The sequence below is a fragment of the Emydura macquarii genome, unplaced genomic scaffold, assembly GCF_026122565.2.
Source record: "Emydura macquarii macquarii isolate MOO-44397 ecotype Brisbane River unplaced genomic scaffold, CSIRO-AGI_Emac_v2 contig_1386, whole genome shotgun sequence".
Lineage (NCBI taxonomy): Eukaryota > Metazoa > Chordata > Testudines > Chelidae > Emydura > Emydura macquarii.
This window is the reverse complement of record NW_027131523.1, coordinates 654252-668145: the sequence shown is the minus strand read 5'-3', so window position 1 is coordinate 668145 and position 13894 is coordinate 654252. Positions and strand designations below refer to the sequence as shown.

Genomic DNA, 13894 nt, shown 5'->3' with positions numbered 1-13894 from the left:
GGGTCCCCTTCCCCAGCCCCCCCCGACAGACAGACAGACAGACACACCTCACACTGATCGGCTAGTGCCAAGCCTTTATTCAATGCCACTTACAGACTGTTGCGGGGGGAAGGGGTGGGGGAGGGGGAAGGCGGGGGGCCCGGGTACCCCAGCAGGATGAAGAGGGGCGGCGTTGCTGGAAGCAGGGGGGCAGGGCGCTGGCTCAGTCGCTGTGGCCCAGGGTCAGGCGGTCGAAGAGATACTCGCCCAGGCCCGACTCGGGCGCCCCCACGCGGCGCAGGTTGGTCAGGTGGTCGCCCAGCTTCTTCAGCAGCTTCACCTGCTCGTCCAGGTAGTGGGTCTCCAGGAAATCGCACATCTGGGGAGGGGAGAGAGGGGGGGAGTTAGAGATGGGGGGGGTCTGGGGACCCTCCCCTCACAGGACGCCTGGGTTCTCTCCCCGGCTCTGGGAGGGCAGAGGGGTCCAGTGGTTAGAGCAGGGGGCTGGGAGCTAGGATTGCGGGGTTCAATCCCCGGCTCTGGGAGGGGAGCGGGGTCTGAGGAGTAGAAGGGGGGGGCCCTGGCCTGCTGGGTTCTCCGGGGGTGGGTCACTCACGTGAGGATCCTTGTGGCTGGTGGCCACCTGGTGCAGATCCAGCAGGGCCTGGTTGATGCTCTTCTCCAGCTTCAGTGCGAAGGCCATGGCGGCCGCCCCGTTCCCCCACTCGTCCTGCTCCGGTTTCTGGGGGGTGGAGCAGGGGGGGGTTAGGGCTGTACTGGGGGGGGGAGGGGACCACACGAAGTCCCCCAGCAACCCTTCCCCTAGACCTCCCCCTCCCGCCCAGCCGTGCACCTCCACCCCTCTGCCCCCCATTCCTGCTGCCCCCGGCTCACCTGGATGTCCTGCAGGAGGACGCGGCCCCCCCGGCGGTTCTGGAAGCCCAGCAGCCGCTCGGCCTGCTCCCGCTTCTCGCCCGACAGGTGCCGGAAGAACTCGGCAAAGTGGGCCAAGGCCACATCGTCCCGCCCGAAGAAATAGCTCTGGGATGGGGGGGGGGGAAGAGACAGGAGTGTGAGACCCCAACTGTGGGGCTACCCCCAAAGCCAGGGATCAAGGGAGAGACCCCCCCAATCCAGGACCCCCAGCCAGATTCTTTCCCCCCCCCCCACAGCAACAGATCCCCCCCAAGGAGGCGCTACCCCCTTCCCCACCCCAGGGTGGGTGATGATTAACCTGGGGGTGGGGCAGCGCGGGGGCTGTGCGGGGTGCAGGGTCCCTGGAGGCTGGACTCTGCCCTGGGCGTGGCGGTAAACAACAGGTGGGGCGGGGCAGAAACCCAGGCAGCCAGAGCGGGCACCCGGGGTGGGGGCCCGGGGGTTGCTGGGCTCCGTGCTAGGTGGGGCCTGCCCAGGGGATGGGGTCGGTGCCATGGGGGGGGGGGGGGGGACAAAGTCCCCAAGGCAGGCAAGGGGGAGGGGCACAGTAGGTGAGAGCAGGGGTCTGGGAGCCAGGACGCCTGGGTTCTCCGCCGGGCTCTGGGAGGGGACCGGGGTCTAGGGGTGGGTGGGGGGCGCTGGGAGCCCGGACTCCTGGGTTCTCGGGGCGGGGGGGGGGCGGCACTCACCAGGGAGAGGTGGCTGTAGCTGGCCCGCAGCAGCTGGTTGACCAGGCGGTTGGTGCCCGCCTCGCTCTCGGGGTCGTAGTTCTGGCGAATCTGGGAGCTCATGGCGCTGGGTGCTCGGCGCTGGATGCTGGCTGCGGACAGGTTTCTCGGGGGTTGGTGTTGGCGGGTGAGGGGGGGCCCTGCTCCGTTCAAGCACTGTTGAAGCAAGAGACAGGGGGCAGCGGCTGTGGGGCTGGGAGCGCTGGCGGGGCGATTTATACCCGCCCCACCGCGGCTCTTCCCGGCACTGTCCCTCCCCCCGCCGGCAGGCTCCAGGCACGCCCCCTCCCCCCACACACACAGAGGGGAGGGGCTGCGAGCCCGGACTCCTGGGTTCTCTCCCTTTCTGCCGGGGGAGATTTGGTGCGTCACATGAGCTCAGGAAGCCCCCGGGGGGGGGGGGGGGGGGTGGCCGATGAAGGGAACAGCCCCAGGGCTGGGCCCCGGGGGGGGGGGGGGGAAGGAAAGCTGAGTCATGGTGACTTCACGGCTGGGGGGGGGGGGGGCAGGATTGTGCTGAGTCGGGGTGGGGGCGGGTCGTCTCCTGTCAGTCAGCAGCCCCATCGCCCCACATCTAGGAGGCAGCTGCACCCTCAAAGCCCCCTCCCCGAGCCGGGGACAGAACCCAGGTGTCCTGGCTCCAGACCCCCCCCGCCCCCAGAGCCGGGGTAGAACCCAGGCGTCCTGGCGCCGAGTGTCTCTCTCTCCCCCCCCAGCCCGGTCCCTGGAGTCGAACCCAGGGACTCTTGGTTCCTGTTTTCGGGGCGCGCTGGTGGCCCCCGGTCCCAGCCGGTTCCTGGGGCTGGTCACGGGGCTGTGCGGGGGGGGGGGGGGTTCAGCGGGTTCGGGGTGGGGCGCTGGGCGAGGAAGAGTCGTAAAGGGACTGGCGGGGGGGGGCAGTGGGAGGGGACACGGGGAGCGGCTGGCGGGGGGGGGGGCCGTGGGAGGGGACACGGGGAGCGGCTGGCGGGGGGGGCAGGGGACACCTGCGGGGTGTTTTTGCTGAGTTCAGCTCCCCGGGGTCGGGGCGCGTGATGGGCGGGGCCGGGAAATGGGGACCTGGGCGCGACTGGCAGGTCAAAAGGGTAAGAGCGGGGGGGGGGGGGAGCCAGGACGCCTGGGTTCTGTGCCTGGCGGAGACGAATCCCCTTTGCCCTCCCGGGCAGAGCTCGCCCCGCGGGGGGTAGAAAGTTCCCGGGTTCCCAGGGAGGCGGGTGGGGTCCTGCCATTCCCATATTCACACCCCCCCCCCCGCCAGCCTTTGAACCCCTCAAACCGTTCACCAGCCCCCCCAACCGTGCCCAGCTGTGGTCGGCCCATGCCCACCCCCTCCTTGCTCCCCTCGCCCCCCCCCCCTGCCCTGCCCGGCTCCCTCCTGGCTATGGCCTGGCGCTGGGGGGACCGCTGGGGTGCAGCCCCCCCACGTTCCCCCACCCCCACCCATGCAGCCCCGGCCCCCACTGGAGTTTCATTTAAAGGCCTGCGCTCCAGGAGTCCTGGGATTCATGGGAGATTGGGGGGATTTTTTTTTTTTAAATTAGACCTTTCAGCCTGTTTTCTTTGGGGGGGGGGGACTAGAAATTGTGACCCCCCCCACTCGCAGCAACCACACACAACCCCAAATTTTGTTTTATGGGGGAAATGGGTTCAATTTTAAAGAAAAAAAACCATCTTTCTATCCATTTTAGGAGGAGGAAAACTGCCTCTGTGGGGGCACCAGGCCCTTTCCTCTCCCGCCCCCCCAAAAAGACGAGAACTGTATTGTTTTTTAAAAATCAAAAGCCTCGCACGGTCCAGCCGGAGTCCTTCAGGCTTGGGTCACGGCTCCCCCGCCCCGGCGCTCTCACCAGCCCCTGGGGACTGACCTTGGAGCCTGCAGCCCCCCCATCATGCCAGGAGCCCCCCCCCGCAGCGAATCCAGCCGGAGGGGCCCCCAGGGGAAGAGGTACACCCCCAGCTTCCTTAATCTGGAGTGACTCTCGGCTAGTGGTGTGAACGCAGGAGGGTTTATTGGACTGCCTGGATCAGGCCCGTGCCCAGAGCTCCCCTGACCCCCCTTAGTCCCAGTACTTCCAGCCACGCCCCCCCCCCCCAACACTCCCCAGCCCTTTGTACTCCAGAGGCCACACCCAGCCGGCTTCCTGTGGTGGGAGAGCACCATTGTCTGGGCCCAGGCAGCCAGGCTCAGCCACACCTGGGTCTCTCCGCCCCCGCCCCCCCCCATTAACCAGGCAGCACCTAGGGGAAACTGAGGCACACACCCTCTTCATACAAAATGTTATGAAAAATTCCCCCTCCTTCCCCCCTGACTTGCAGGCTCCCCGTTTCCAGAGAGGAAAGGCGCCCCTCCCCCTTTGCTATTTTATCTTTGGCAGCAGGTGGGGGGGGGGGGGGGGCACACACACGGAGGTGCAGGCCTGGGGCTCTGGCACGGCTCCAGACTCTCACGCAGCATGACGCCCCTCAGGCCACCCGCTTACCCGGCCAGTCGCCTCCTCGACGCACCCAGCCCCCCCTGTTCTGCCGGCAGCTCCCCGCAGCGAGTCCTCCTGGAGGGGATATCTGCGGAAACCTCACCCCCCCCCCCAGGGGCTGGGCACCGACTCTAGTCCGAGCGGGACCCACGGGGTTTGTTAGTCGTCGGGATCCCAGCCTAGCGCAGATCGTGTGAGCCCAGAAATCAGGACGGGCCAGCAAAGCCAGATCTTGGGGGGATCCTAAGCCCAGCCCAGAGCTCTCCGCCCTGCGAGCCCCACCAGCAGACGGCCTCCTGCTGCCCCTCCTCCGCCCTTTGTTCCTGTCCCCGGCAAGCAGGGCAGCTCTCGCTTGTTCTCCACCACCTCGGAGGGGAGGATACGGAGCGTCGGCCCTCGCCTGCGCCCAGGCAGCCGGACGCCGTCCCACCAGCCCTCCGGGAATCTCTGCAGCGGCCTCCCCCCCTTATCCCAATGCCTAGATACTTGAGTAACGCAGAGGGGAAACTGAGGCACGGGCCCAGCGTTCAGAGAAAGCATTCAGAACATTCCCGCTGTCGGCCCGTCTTCAGCCAACGGACTGTGAATTTATTAAAGGAAAAGAGGCGAGTTGTGGAGCGGTTGGGGAATCCTAGACACACACGGGATGTTCAGGGCCCGTGGCAATGACCTGACAGGCTGCTGGCTTGCAGAGTCTCGCTGGTGACGTCCCACAGAGCGGCCGGGCCTCGGTCCGTTGTTCAAAACACGCCTTCGAGTTGGAAAGCCACAGTGCAGAGAACTGGAGCAGGGACCAGGCGACAGGGAGATGTCTCGGGGTCTTTGATCTCCTCTGCCACGTGCCTGGGGAAAGTTCTTGTCCCAGACAAAGCCCACAGGCGGCCCCTCTGGATGGAAAGTTACCGACCAAGTGGGCGCCCAAGGTCTCACGTCCATGTCACCTGCCCTGAATCTGGGGGAGGGGGGCATTGGCCCCTCGCTGTCTGAGGCGTCCTCAGGAACAGCTACTGGAGAATTGACTCAATGGCCCATGAAGCCACCCTGGGCGGGGGAGACTGGATGTAACCGGCCGCGTGGGTGTCACACCAGGAGCAAACATGTGAGATACAGCCAATAACCATAACTTGGGATCCAGCGAGGAGACAGGGCTTGCTCCAGGCTCATCACACCTGGCAGCTTGTGACTGGGCCACTGACAGCTGGCAGGACACAGGTGTTGCCGGAGGTTTCTTGGGACCGTAGAACAGTGGTAGCAACAGTGATACAAATGGTCATCGTCCATCACAGAGGGGACGCTCCCAGCTGCCCCGTCCGGCCTGGCTTCATCTCTGCAGAGCTAGGTCATTACCGCCCCCCCCCAGCCATCCACTGGGGGGGTTCTCTGCTGTGGAGGGGGGCACTGGCTAGGGGGTCTGCTCTGTCTCAGGGGCTGATGGCGTCCCAAGCAGGGGGGTCTGTGCGCCTCCCAAGCGGAGGAAGCTGAAGATGGAGTCCTGCCAAACGTGGGGGGGGGGGTGGTGTTAGTAGCAGATGTATGCACCCCTCCCCCACCTACAGCCCCCACAACCCACACAAGGGGGAGTAAGGGGGGGGCAGATGGGGAACAGGTTTCCCATGGGCATGGAGCTGTGCCTGTGGGTGGAGGGGAGGAGAGATCCCAGGGAGATTGGGGGGGGGGGAAATCTCTGGGGTGGGGGAGTGGTCGTGGGGGGAGGGGTCTCTGCACTCACCCAGCCCCCCTGCTGCTGGATCCAGGGGGTGACTCGCTCCCACAGGATGTTCAGGGCCCAGTCGACCAGGGACCGGATACACTCAGACCCGCCCAGAGCCTGGGGGAGAAGGTGGAGGTGAGCGACAAGCTGGGACCCCCGCCCCCCCCCGCCCCACACACAGCTGGGGAGAGAACCCAGGAGTCCGGGCTCCCAGCCGCGCCACCCCCCCCCCCCCACCCCCAGCTCCAACCACTGGACACCACTCCACTCCCAGAGCCAGGATAGAACCCCCCCCATTACCTGGGCGATGACTCTGTATGTGAAGTAGAAGAAGACCACGACCCTGCCCCAGTTGATGCCATCAGCAAACAGCTCCTCCGAGACCCTGGCCAACGCCTTCAGGGGGGGCTGCCCCGCCACACGCTGCACCAGGCTGCGGGGGGGGGAGGGGTATCAGCAGGGGGTCAGGGTCAGGAGTGAGGGGCACCGGCAGAGCTGGGGGGGGTCAGGGTCCCCTCACCTGTCAATCTCGGGGTTCCGACTCAGGCTCTCCCATATGCGGTGCAGACACTCGCGCAGGGACGTGACCCGGGGTCCATCGGGGGCGTCGTGGCCCCCCAGCTCCTCCATGGTGAGTGGACGGGCCCGGGGGGACCCCGGGTCCTGCCGCTGGAGCAGGGAGAAGATGAACCTGGAACGGGACCAGCGGGGGAGGGTTACCGGGCCAGCCGGGCTGGGGGGCAGCGTGTGGGCGGCCCAGCAGAGATCGGCGGCCTGACGGTTCCCCGCCGGTTTTGGGGAGCCAGGAACGGCTCCGTGGCAGCGGCTGGGTCCGATCGGGACCGTGCCAGTGCAGAATTGGGGACACGATCGCCGAGCCGGGGCCGCCAACGAGCGAAAGGGCGTCAATGCGGCCGACCGGCCCGGGGCGCCCCGACCTCGTGCGGGCGAGGCTGGGCGAAGCCTGACTTCTCCCAAGAACGGGGCCAAGCGCCCTGTGGACTTTCCATCCCCTGGCCCGTCCGTCCGTCCGTCCTGGGCAGTGTGGGACCCGGCCCAGCGACGCTCTCGACCCGCCAGCGACAGGCTGGGCCGGGTGTGAGGTGCAGAGCTGAGAGCACATGCGGGGAGCGACCCCCCAGGGACTCCCCAACTCTGCACTGGTCCGGTCTGTGCATGCGGCTCGGCCGCACCCCCGGAGGTGGGGGGGGGGGGGTCCTGGCAGGATCCCGAACTCCCTGGTTTTAGTTCTGTGGAGTCGGAGCCGGGACAGGGACCTGCCGCCCCAGGACACGTTAAAGGATCCAGTGAAAGGATCTGGGTTGCGGGGAGGGGGTGAAGGGGGCAGCATGGGTGGGAGAGAGGGTCAGTGGGGAGGGCTGTAGGGGGTGAGAATTTGGGGGGGGCACAGGGGAAAGCTGGGGTGCAGGTGGGAGGGTCCCGGGGACAGAGGAAGGGGGTGCAGGGCAGGGGATTGTAGTGGCTAGGGGGGGGGGCAGAAAACGGGTGTGGGGGAGGGGACGGGGCAGAGCTCCAGAGACCCCCGTTTCCAGGGGGTCCCCACTTACCCACGGAGCAGGGACGCCCCAATGCGCTGGATGCAGGAGATGGTCTCGCCTCCTCAAAGGGACAAGGGGAGAGAAAATTCATGGGGCGCCCAGCAAGGAACCCAGGCGTCCGGGCTCCCCGCCCCCCACCTCTCCCAGAAACAGGAGAGAACCCAGGCGTCCGGGCTCCCCGCCCCTCCCATCAAGTGAATCGAAAGTGGAAGCTGCCCCCTCTCGGACCCCACCCCCCGTCCTACCGGTGGGGGAGGGGCGATCACGAGCAACCGGGAGCCCCCCGGCCTGGTGCCGCGTCTCCATCCTGGTTCCGGCCCGGCCCCGCCTGAGTCCGGGCCGGTCCCGGGGCAGCTGTTGACGCTGGAGGGCGGCAGGATCCGCCCATGAACGTGTCCCGCCCCGGGGCTGAGAGCCAGGACGCCTGGGTTCAATCCCTGGGGGAAGGGAGCGGGGTCTAGTGGTTGGAGCGGGGGGGGGGGGTTGTGTGTGTGTGCGGGGGGGTCTGGCATTAGTCTAACACAGCAGCCCCGGTGTTAACCCTTTCTCTGCTCCCGGCTCCCCCCCCCCCCGGGCCGAGGAGGCCCCCCCAGCCCTGCCCCTGGGGTGGCAGGTGGGGAACCCCCCCTCTTCCCCATAAGTGCCCTGAAGGGGGCTTCCTGCCCCATGATCTGCAGCAGCAGGAGCCAGGGCTGCTGGACCCCCATGTGTGACCCGGGGGGGGGGGGGACACCAGGCTCACTGGACCCATGGGTCACACCCAGCGCTGGGGAGACTGAGAACAGCAACGCACCTGCGTCCCCGGCAGCTGCGGGCACTGCCGGGGGGGCAGCGCCCAAGGGCACTGCCTGGGGGAAGCTCGCAGCGCCTGGGTCTCGTTCCCCAAGTACGACGCCACCAGCTCTGGCCCTTGAGTTTATTTTATTTTACACAGGCCCCCCCGTATCAAAACAGCCACGGTCCAAAACATTACAAATGAGGAATCTTAAATACAGAGACCCTGGTTGGATTAGGGGGAGCGATACGGACAGGGGGACGGACGGGGGGACAAGAGATGGCTGGGGGGAGGCGCTGGCTGAGTAGAAATACAAAAGAGATATAAAAAAACCAGAGTCCAGAGGCAGGAGCGGCCGAGGCCCCGGGGGAGGGGGGATCTCGGCCCACTACGGACCCCCCCTTCCGATCCAGAGGGTGCAGCCACCAGCCGGTGTGGGGGGACAACACCCCAGAAACAGTACGTGGATACAGGATACCTCTGGGCAGAAAGTCAGTGCGTGGGGGGCAGGGGGGCCCCCCAGCCGGGGGGCGAGGTACGCTGGGGGGGGGGGACAGGACAGGGATCGGGAAGGAGAAAAGGTCGACACCACGTAGTTCACCCCAAATTCATTCCTCCCCTATTAGCCACCCCCCATGACATCACCTGCTCCTACCCCCCCCAATTATTTCAAGTCCAGCCCCCCAGTTTACCAGTAGGGTGAAGGGGGGCTTTGCTGATAGTGAAGGGGGTTGGGCCCCATATAAGCCCTCCCCCCCACTGCCCCCCATACCTGAGAACACATATTGCTTTACAAACAGTATTTAGCTACAGGATGAAGGCGCTGGGGGAGAGGGGGGAGCCTGCCCCACCCATCTCCCCCTAGAAGCCAGGAGGGGGGATATGGCACCCCCCAGGGGGAGCGGTGGGGGAGGGGGTGGGAAGATGGGGCCAGTCCCACCCCCAACTACAGTACTGGCTTGAACCCTCTATAAAGGACTCCCCTGGCACCGCAGGTTCAAGTGAGGCAGGGGGGCACCCCCCAAAAACCCAGCCCCCCAGCAGGGTTTTGAGGGGGGCCTAAGGCCGGTCTGGATGCAGGGGGCTCTGGAGATGCCCGAGGGTGCAGGAGAGGGCGCCTGACAATAGTGATGGGGGAAGCGGAGAACGCTGGGCGGCATGCCGGGGAGGGGGGGCACCTGCCAGGCTGGGGGTGTCACAGGAAAGCCCCTGGGAGGTGCTGGGAGGCAGAGGGGGAAGCTATCCTGAGGAAACTGGCAGGGGGCTGCACCCACCCTGGCCCCTGGCAGCTCAGGGGCACCCAGCCGGGGGTTTCAAGGAAGGAAGTGGCGTCTGCCAGGCCAGGTTGCAGGTGGCAACCCCTGAGCCCTCCCGGTTCAGCTCTGCACAGAACGGATCTCCCTGGCGAACCAGTTCGAAACCTCGGCCCAAATTCACCTCCCCGCGGCGGGAATCGGCTCCACCCCCCCGAGATCTCGGCTCAGGATTCACGCGCTGGCAGCCGGCCTCACAGGAAGTTCAACGCCAACATGCCCCGGGGAGCTCGAGTCCTCTCCTCAAGTCTCTGCCCCAGATGCAGGAGGACGTCCCGCCCTACGGAGCCGCCGAGTCCCCCGACAACTGGGTCCCGCTCCGGGAGGGCGCAGGCCAGGCTGGTGCGTTCGGCGAATCAAAGTGCGTGGTCCTGAGAGGTTCCCAAGGTTTGGTTTGAATTAACCCCAAGGCACCAGGAAATGACACCAAAAGCGGTGTGAAAAAGGGGAGAAGCTGGAGGATTCATAGCGTGTGAGGAGGGAGGCCAGCCCCCGGGGAGCCCAGCGCAGTCCAAGCGGACGTGGGGTGCCGTGGAGCGCACCCCGCCCCGCCCTAAGACATCTTCCAGATGGTGAGGGAGGCGGTGAGCACCCCGGCGGCGAAGATGGTGATGGTCTGCCAGGTGGGAGTGCCGAAGTAAGAGAGGAGGCTGTCCTGGGGGAAGAGGGAGAGCAAAGGGCACCGCTGAACCAACACCGGAAGGAGGCTGACCTGCGGCTGGCTCTGGGGTGGGGGCCGGGCCACACAACAGGCTTGGGGATTTCTTGGAGGCAGGTTAGCCTAGGGCATTTAGAACTGGGCTGGGAGCCAGGACGCCTGGGTTCTCTCCCTGGCTCTGGGAGGGGAGGAGCAGGGCGGAGCCAAAGCTGGGACGAGGGTATTTATGCAAATTGTGATGCTGCCTGATTGAAGATGACCATTTGTACGGCTGTTGCTACCCCCCTTCTACAATCGCAGCAAACCTCCGGCAACGCCTGTGTCCTGTCAGCTGTCAACGGCTCAGTCACAAGCTGCCGGGTGTGATGAGCCTGGGGCAAGCCCTGTCTCCTCCTGACGGATTATTGGCTGTACCTCACATGTTTGCTCCTGGTGTGACACCCACGCGGCCGGTTACATCCAGTCTCCCCCGCCCAGGGTGGCTTGATGGGCCAATTGAGTCAATTCTCCAGTAGCTGTACCTGAGGACGCCTCAGACAGCGAGGGGCCAATGCCCTCTCCCCCCCGGATTCAGGGCAGGTGAAATGGACATGAGACCTTGGGCATCCACTTGGTCAGTAACTTTCCATACAGAGGGGCCACCCGTGGGCTTTGTCTGGGACAAGAACTTTCCCCAGGCACGTGGCAGAGGAGATCAAAGACCCCGAGACATCTCCCTGTCGCCTGGTCCCTGCTCCAGTTCTCCGGACTGTGGCTTTCCAACTCGAAGGCGTGTTTTGAACAACAGACCGAGGCCCGGCCGCTCTGTGGGACATCACCAGCGAGACTCTGCAAGCCAGCAGCCTGTCAGGTCATTGCCACGCGCCCTGAACATCCCGTGTGTGTCTAGGATTCCCCAACCGCTCCACAACTCGCCTCTTTTCCTTTCTTAATACATTCACAGTACGGTTGCTGAAGACGGGCCGACAGCGCGTGTGACCAAGCGGGAATGTTCTGAATGCTTTCTCTGAACACTGGGCTTGTGCCTCAGTTTCCCCTATGTGTTACTCAAGTATCTAGGTGTTGGGATACGAGGGTGAGATCACTGCACCCGGAGGGCAGGTGTATTAGTTTATGGAGGACTGGCTGACTGTGAGATTTGGGGAAGATCTGAGATCCGTACTGATCTGGGGGTAAGTGGCTGATGTCTTGGGCTTCGCAGAACCTCAGACATGGTGAGGTGGGTTTTCAGTAACCTCTCACGGGGATGATGTCTGGTTTCTTGCTAACCGGGGCGTGCTACAGAGGCTCTTCTGCTCCTGGTTTGGTGAATCTAATTACAGAATAAGCCAGCAGCTGTGGGGAGTGTCTGCCCTGCGTGTGGGTCCATCCTAGGTTCCCGGTCATACAAATGACCCATACCCATTTGTTAGCTATGTAAATTAGGACAGTGCCTCATTTGCATGCAGCCTGAGGGGGCAGTGGCTAGCCAGACTCACCCATCCTCCCTGGGCCTGGATCCAGGCCAGCACGTGCTCCCGGAGGTACTCCAACGTCCAGCTCACAATGGTACGCACCAGCTCCGGCACCTTGGTGCAGAGAGCCTGGGGGAAGAGAGCGGGGGTCAAGGTGGCTGGTGAACCAGCAGGAGAGGTCCGCAGGGGACTGTACGGGGGGGCAGGGGAGAGGCAGCAGCAGGGGCCTGTGACAAAGTGGGACGTTTTTCCGTTTTGCATGAAGCCTGTGTGCGCCTCAGTTTCCCCGGTGTACGACACAAGTGGCAGGTGGCAGGACAAGGGCACGCGGCGTGGCTGCCTCTGCACAGATAATCACCCAACATACTGTAACCGGGCAACTGACGGCTGGGGCCCATCCTCTTCAAGAGGCAGCCGGCTGCGGCAAGCTGGAGTCAGAGAGGCGGAGCCCAGGTGAGCGGTTTGCCCAGGAAAGGGGAAATGGAGGGAAGAGAGCACTGGGCGTGTCTGAGGCTGGGCAGTCGGTGGTTGGGTGGGGGCTGAAGAGGGAGCTACCCGAACCCTGCAGGTCCCCAGCTGGCTGAGAGTCACAGCTGACTGCGAGGTGGGGTGCACGGCCCCTTTGGGGGGGGAGGTGACGCTTCCCCAGGTGTCACTTTCAGGGCGATGCACTGTGGGGAGCTCATGGTGTGAACGGGGGGCGGGGGGGGACTGAATGCTTCAAGGGCAAATCCGCAGCTCCCTAACTTCGTTCAGAGCGGGTCCAGAGCACCGGGACTGTGACCCCGTGACAGGCCCTCACAGCCAGGGGAAAGGAGGGATCCTCATAGTTGGGGGGGGGGGGGGGCAGCAGTGGGGCCGTAGGTGGGGGCAAGGGAGGGATCTCATGGCCAGGGGAGGGGGTAGCAGAAGGGTCTCAGGGCCACCCCACCTTGAGCACGAGTTTGCAGGCAAAGTAGAAGAGCGCCACCACGCGGCCCCAGTTGAAGGTCCCGTCGGAGAACATCTCAGCTGCCACGCGGAAGAAAACTTCCTTGGGGGCGTGCACCCCCACCCCGTCGATCATACTGTGGAGAACGGATGGTTAGAGCCACACTGGGGGGGGATGGACATTACCCCTCCCAGGGATGGAAGGAATGGACCATAACAATTCAGGGATAGGACAATCCTGCCACCCCAGAGGAAGGGGGTGAGGGGATCAGACACACAGACAAGGTGAGAATGTCTGCCTCAGTTTCCCCACTTGGGCTGTACTGCCAACCACTGGGGGGGAAGAGGTAAATGATGGAAGAGGGGAAAACTGGAACCAGGGAGGATCCAGACTTGTCTGGGGGGTGCTGGTGCCTGGCACAAGGCAGGGGGTGCTGCCAGAGACCCTAGAGCCCCCTGGAACCAGATGGGGCCAGTCTGAGGGGGCAGGGGCTGAGACGGGGGGGGGGGGGCGCCCCCACCTCTGCAGCTCAGCGTTGCTGTCCAGCTCGTCCCCGATGCGCCGCAGACACTCGCTGAGCCGCTTGGTGTTGTTGTCGCAGAGGGGGGGCTCCGGCCCCCCCAGCTCGGCCCGGCTCAGCTCCACCGCCTGGGAGTCCCCGCAGCGCTCCACCCGGTCCCGGATGAACCTGCCGCAGGGGAGGGGGGGAGTGATGGGGACGCCCGGCGTCGAGACGCAGCCCCCCCCTTCACCCCCCAACCGGGACACGGCTCCACCCGGAGCCCCCACCCTCGGGACACAGCCCCTCCCACCCCGGACACGGCCCCTCCCCCTTCACACCCCCCCCAACCGGGACAGGGCCCCTCCCCGAGCCCCCACCACCGGGATACGGCCCCTCCCCCTTCACACCCCCCACCCCCGGGACACGGCCCCGCCCCGCCCCGGCCCGCTCACCCCTGCAGCAGGACGGCTCCGGTGCGCAGGATCTGATCCGCCGTGGGCCCTGCGCGGAGACAGACCCGGGCCCGGAGCCCCCGTCACAGGGGAGCTCCCGGCCCCTCCCCCCGCCAGACCCCGCCCCCGCCCCCCTGCCGGGCAGAGAACCCAGGCGTCCGGGCTCCCCCGCCCCCGCTCGGCCCCCCCGGCACTCACCGCCGCCCCCCCGCCCGCTCTCGCTCTCGCTCTCCCCGCCCGGAGCCGCCGCCGCCGCCGCCATCTCCGCCCCCACGTGACCGCGGCCCGCCGGGCTCACGTGACCCGCTGCCGCGCGCGCGCGCGCGCGGACGGGGGGAGGAGGAGCCGGCGGAGACGCGCCGGAGGCGACGGGCGGGGGCAGTGACGTAGCCTACGCGTCAGGCGGGCGGGAGCCGGCGCGG

The 13894-nt window shown here is 65.9% G+C and overlaps 3 protein-coding genes across 6 annotated transcripts; all 3 read right to left on the bottom strand.

The window, feature by feature from the left end:
- Nucleotides 1–57: 57 nt before the first annotated feature.
- On the bottom strand, nucleotides 58–1845 carry FTL (ferritin light chain). The gene is made up of 4 exons (XM_067552306.1): nucleotides 1605–1845; nucleotides 874–1020; nucleotides 596–721; nucleotides 58–358 (listed from the first exon to the last, which is right to left on the bottom strand). The coding sequence occupies exons 1-4, from the start codon at nucleotides 1704–1706 to the stop codon at nucleotides 203–205; spliced, it is 531 nt and encodes a 176-aa protein (XP_067408407.1). The 5' UTR covers nucleotides 1707–1845; the 3' UTR covers nucleotides 58–202.
- Nucleotides 1846–4176: 2331 nt separating this feature from the next.
- On the bottom strand, nucleotides 4177–7828 carry LOC137155847 (apoptosis regulator BAX-like). Of its 2 annotated transcripts, none has more exons than XM_067552292.1 (6): nucleotides 7633–7828; nucleotides 7397–7448; nucleotides 6349–6519; nucleotides 6129–6261; nucleotides 5847–5945; nucleotides 4177–5609 (listed from the first exon to the last, which is right to left on the bottom strand). In XM_067552292.1, exons 1-6 carry the CDS (start codon nucleotides 7691–7693, stop codon nucleotides 5520–5522), a joined length of 606 nt encoding a protein of 201 aa, XP_067408393.1. In that variant the 5' UTR covers nucleotides 7694–7828; the 3' UTR covers nucleotides 4177–5519. The 2 variants fall into 2 exon arrangements, with proteins under 2 accessions (XP_067408393.1, XP_067408394.1); XM_067552293.1 differs by having other exon boundaries at nucleotides 7397–7445.
- Nucleotides 7829–8489: 661 nt separating this feature from the next.
- On the bottom strand, nucleotides 8490–13781 carry LOC137155827 (apoptosis regulator BAX-like). Of its 3 annotated transcripts, none has more exons than XM_067552266.1 (6): nucleotides 13671–13757; nucleotides 13473–13521; nucleotides 13039–13206; nucleotides 12519–12654; nucleotides 11612–11716; nucleotides 8490–10125 (listed from the first exon to the last, which is right to left on the bottom strand). In XM_067552266.1, exons 1-6 carry the CDS (start codon nucleotides 13732–13734, stop codon nucleotides 9832–9834), a joined length of 816 nt encoding a protein of 271 aa, XP_067408367.1. In that variant the 5' UTR covers nucleotides 13735–13757; the 3' UTR covers nucleotides 8490–9831. The 3 variants fall into 3 exon arrangements, with proteins under 3 accessions (XP_067408367.1, XP_067408369.1, XP_067408368.1); XM_067552268.1 differs by having other exon boundaries at nucleotides 9832–10130; nucleotides 13671–13755; XM_067552267.1 differs by lacking the exon at nucleotides 8490–10125 and adding an exon at nucleotides 10574–10961 and having other exon boundaries at nucleotides 13671–13781.
- Between the last annotated feature and the right edge of the window lie 113 nt (nucleotides 13782–13894).

What these genes read in the sequence shown, in the direction of transcription:
- LOC137155847 (XM_067552292.1), bottom strand. Translation starts at nt 7,693, where the DNA reads ATGGAGACGCGGCACCAGGCCGGGGGGCTCCCGGTTGCTCGTGATCGC. An exon ending in GGGGCGTCCCTGCTCCGTGG is followed by an intron (nt 6,520 to 7,396) that starts GTAAGTGGGGAC and finishes GTCCCGTTCCAG; the next exon opens with GTTCATCTTCTCCCTGCTCC. An exon ending in TCCAGCAGCAGGGGGGCTGG is followed by an intron (nt 5,610 to 5,846) that starts GTGAGTGCAGAG and finishes CACGTTTGGCAG; the next exon opens with GACTCCATCTTCAGCTTCCT.
- FTL (XM_067552306.1), bottom strand. Translation starts at nt 1,706, where the DNA reads ATGAGCTCCCAGATTCGCCAGAACTACGACCCCGAGAGCGAGGCGGGC. An exon ending in GCTACAGCCACCTCTCCCTG is followed by an intron (nt 1,021 to 1,604) that starts GTGAGTGCCGCC and finishes CCCCCATCCCAG; the next exon opens with AGCTATTTCTTCGGGCGGGA. An exon ending in CCAGCCACAAGGATCCTCAC is followed by an intron (nt 359 to 595) that starts GTGAGTGACCCA and finishes TCCCCTCCCCAG; the next exon opens with ATGTGCGATTTCCTGGAGAC.
- LOC137155827 (XM_067552266.1), bottom strand. Translation starts at nt 13,734, where the DNA reads ATGGCGGCGGCGGCGGCGGCTCCGGGCGGGGAGAGCGAGAGCGAGAGC. An exon ending in CCTGCAAACTCGTGCTCAAG is followed by an intron (nt 11,717 to 12,518) that starts GTGGGGTGGCCC and finishes CTCTTCCCCCAG; the next exon opens with GCTCTCTGCACCAAGGTGCC. An exon ending in TCCAGGCCCAGGGAGGATGG is followed by an intron (nt 10,126 to 11,611) that starts GTGAGTCTGGCT and finishes CCCCCAGGACAG; the next exon opens with CCTCCTCTCTTACTTCGGCA.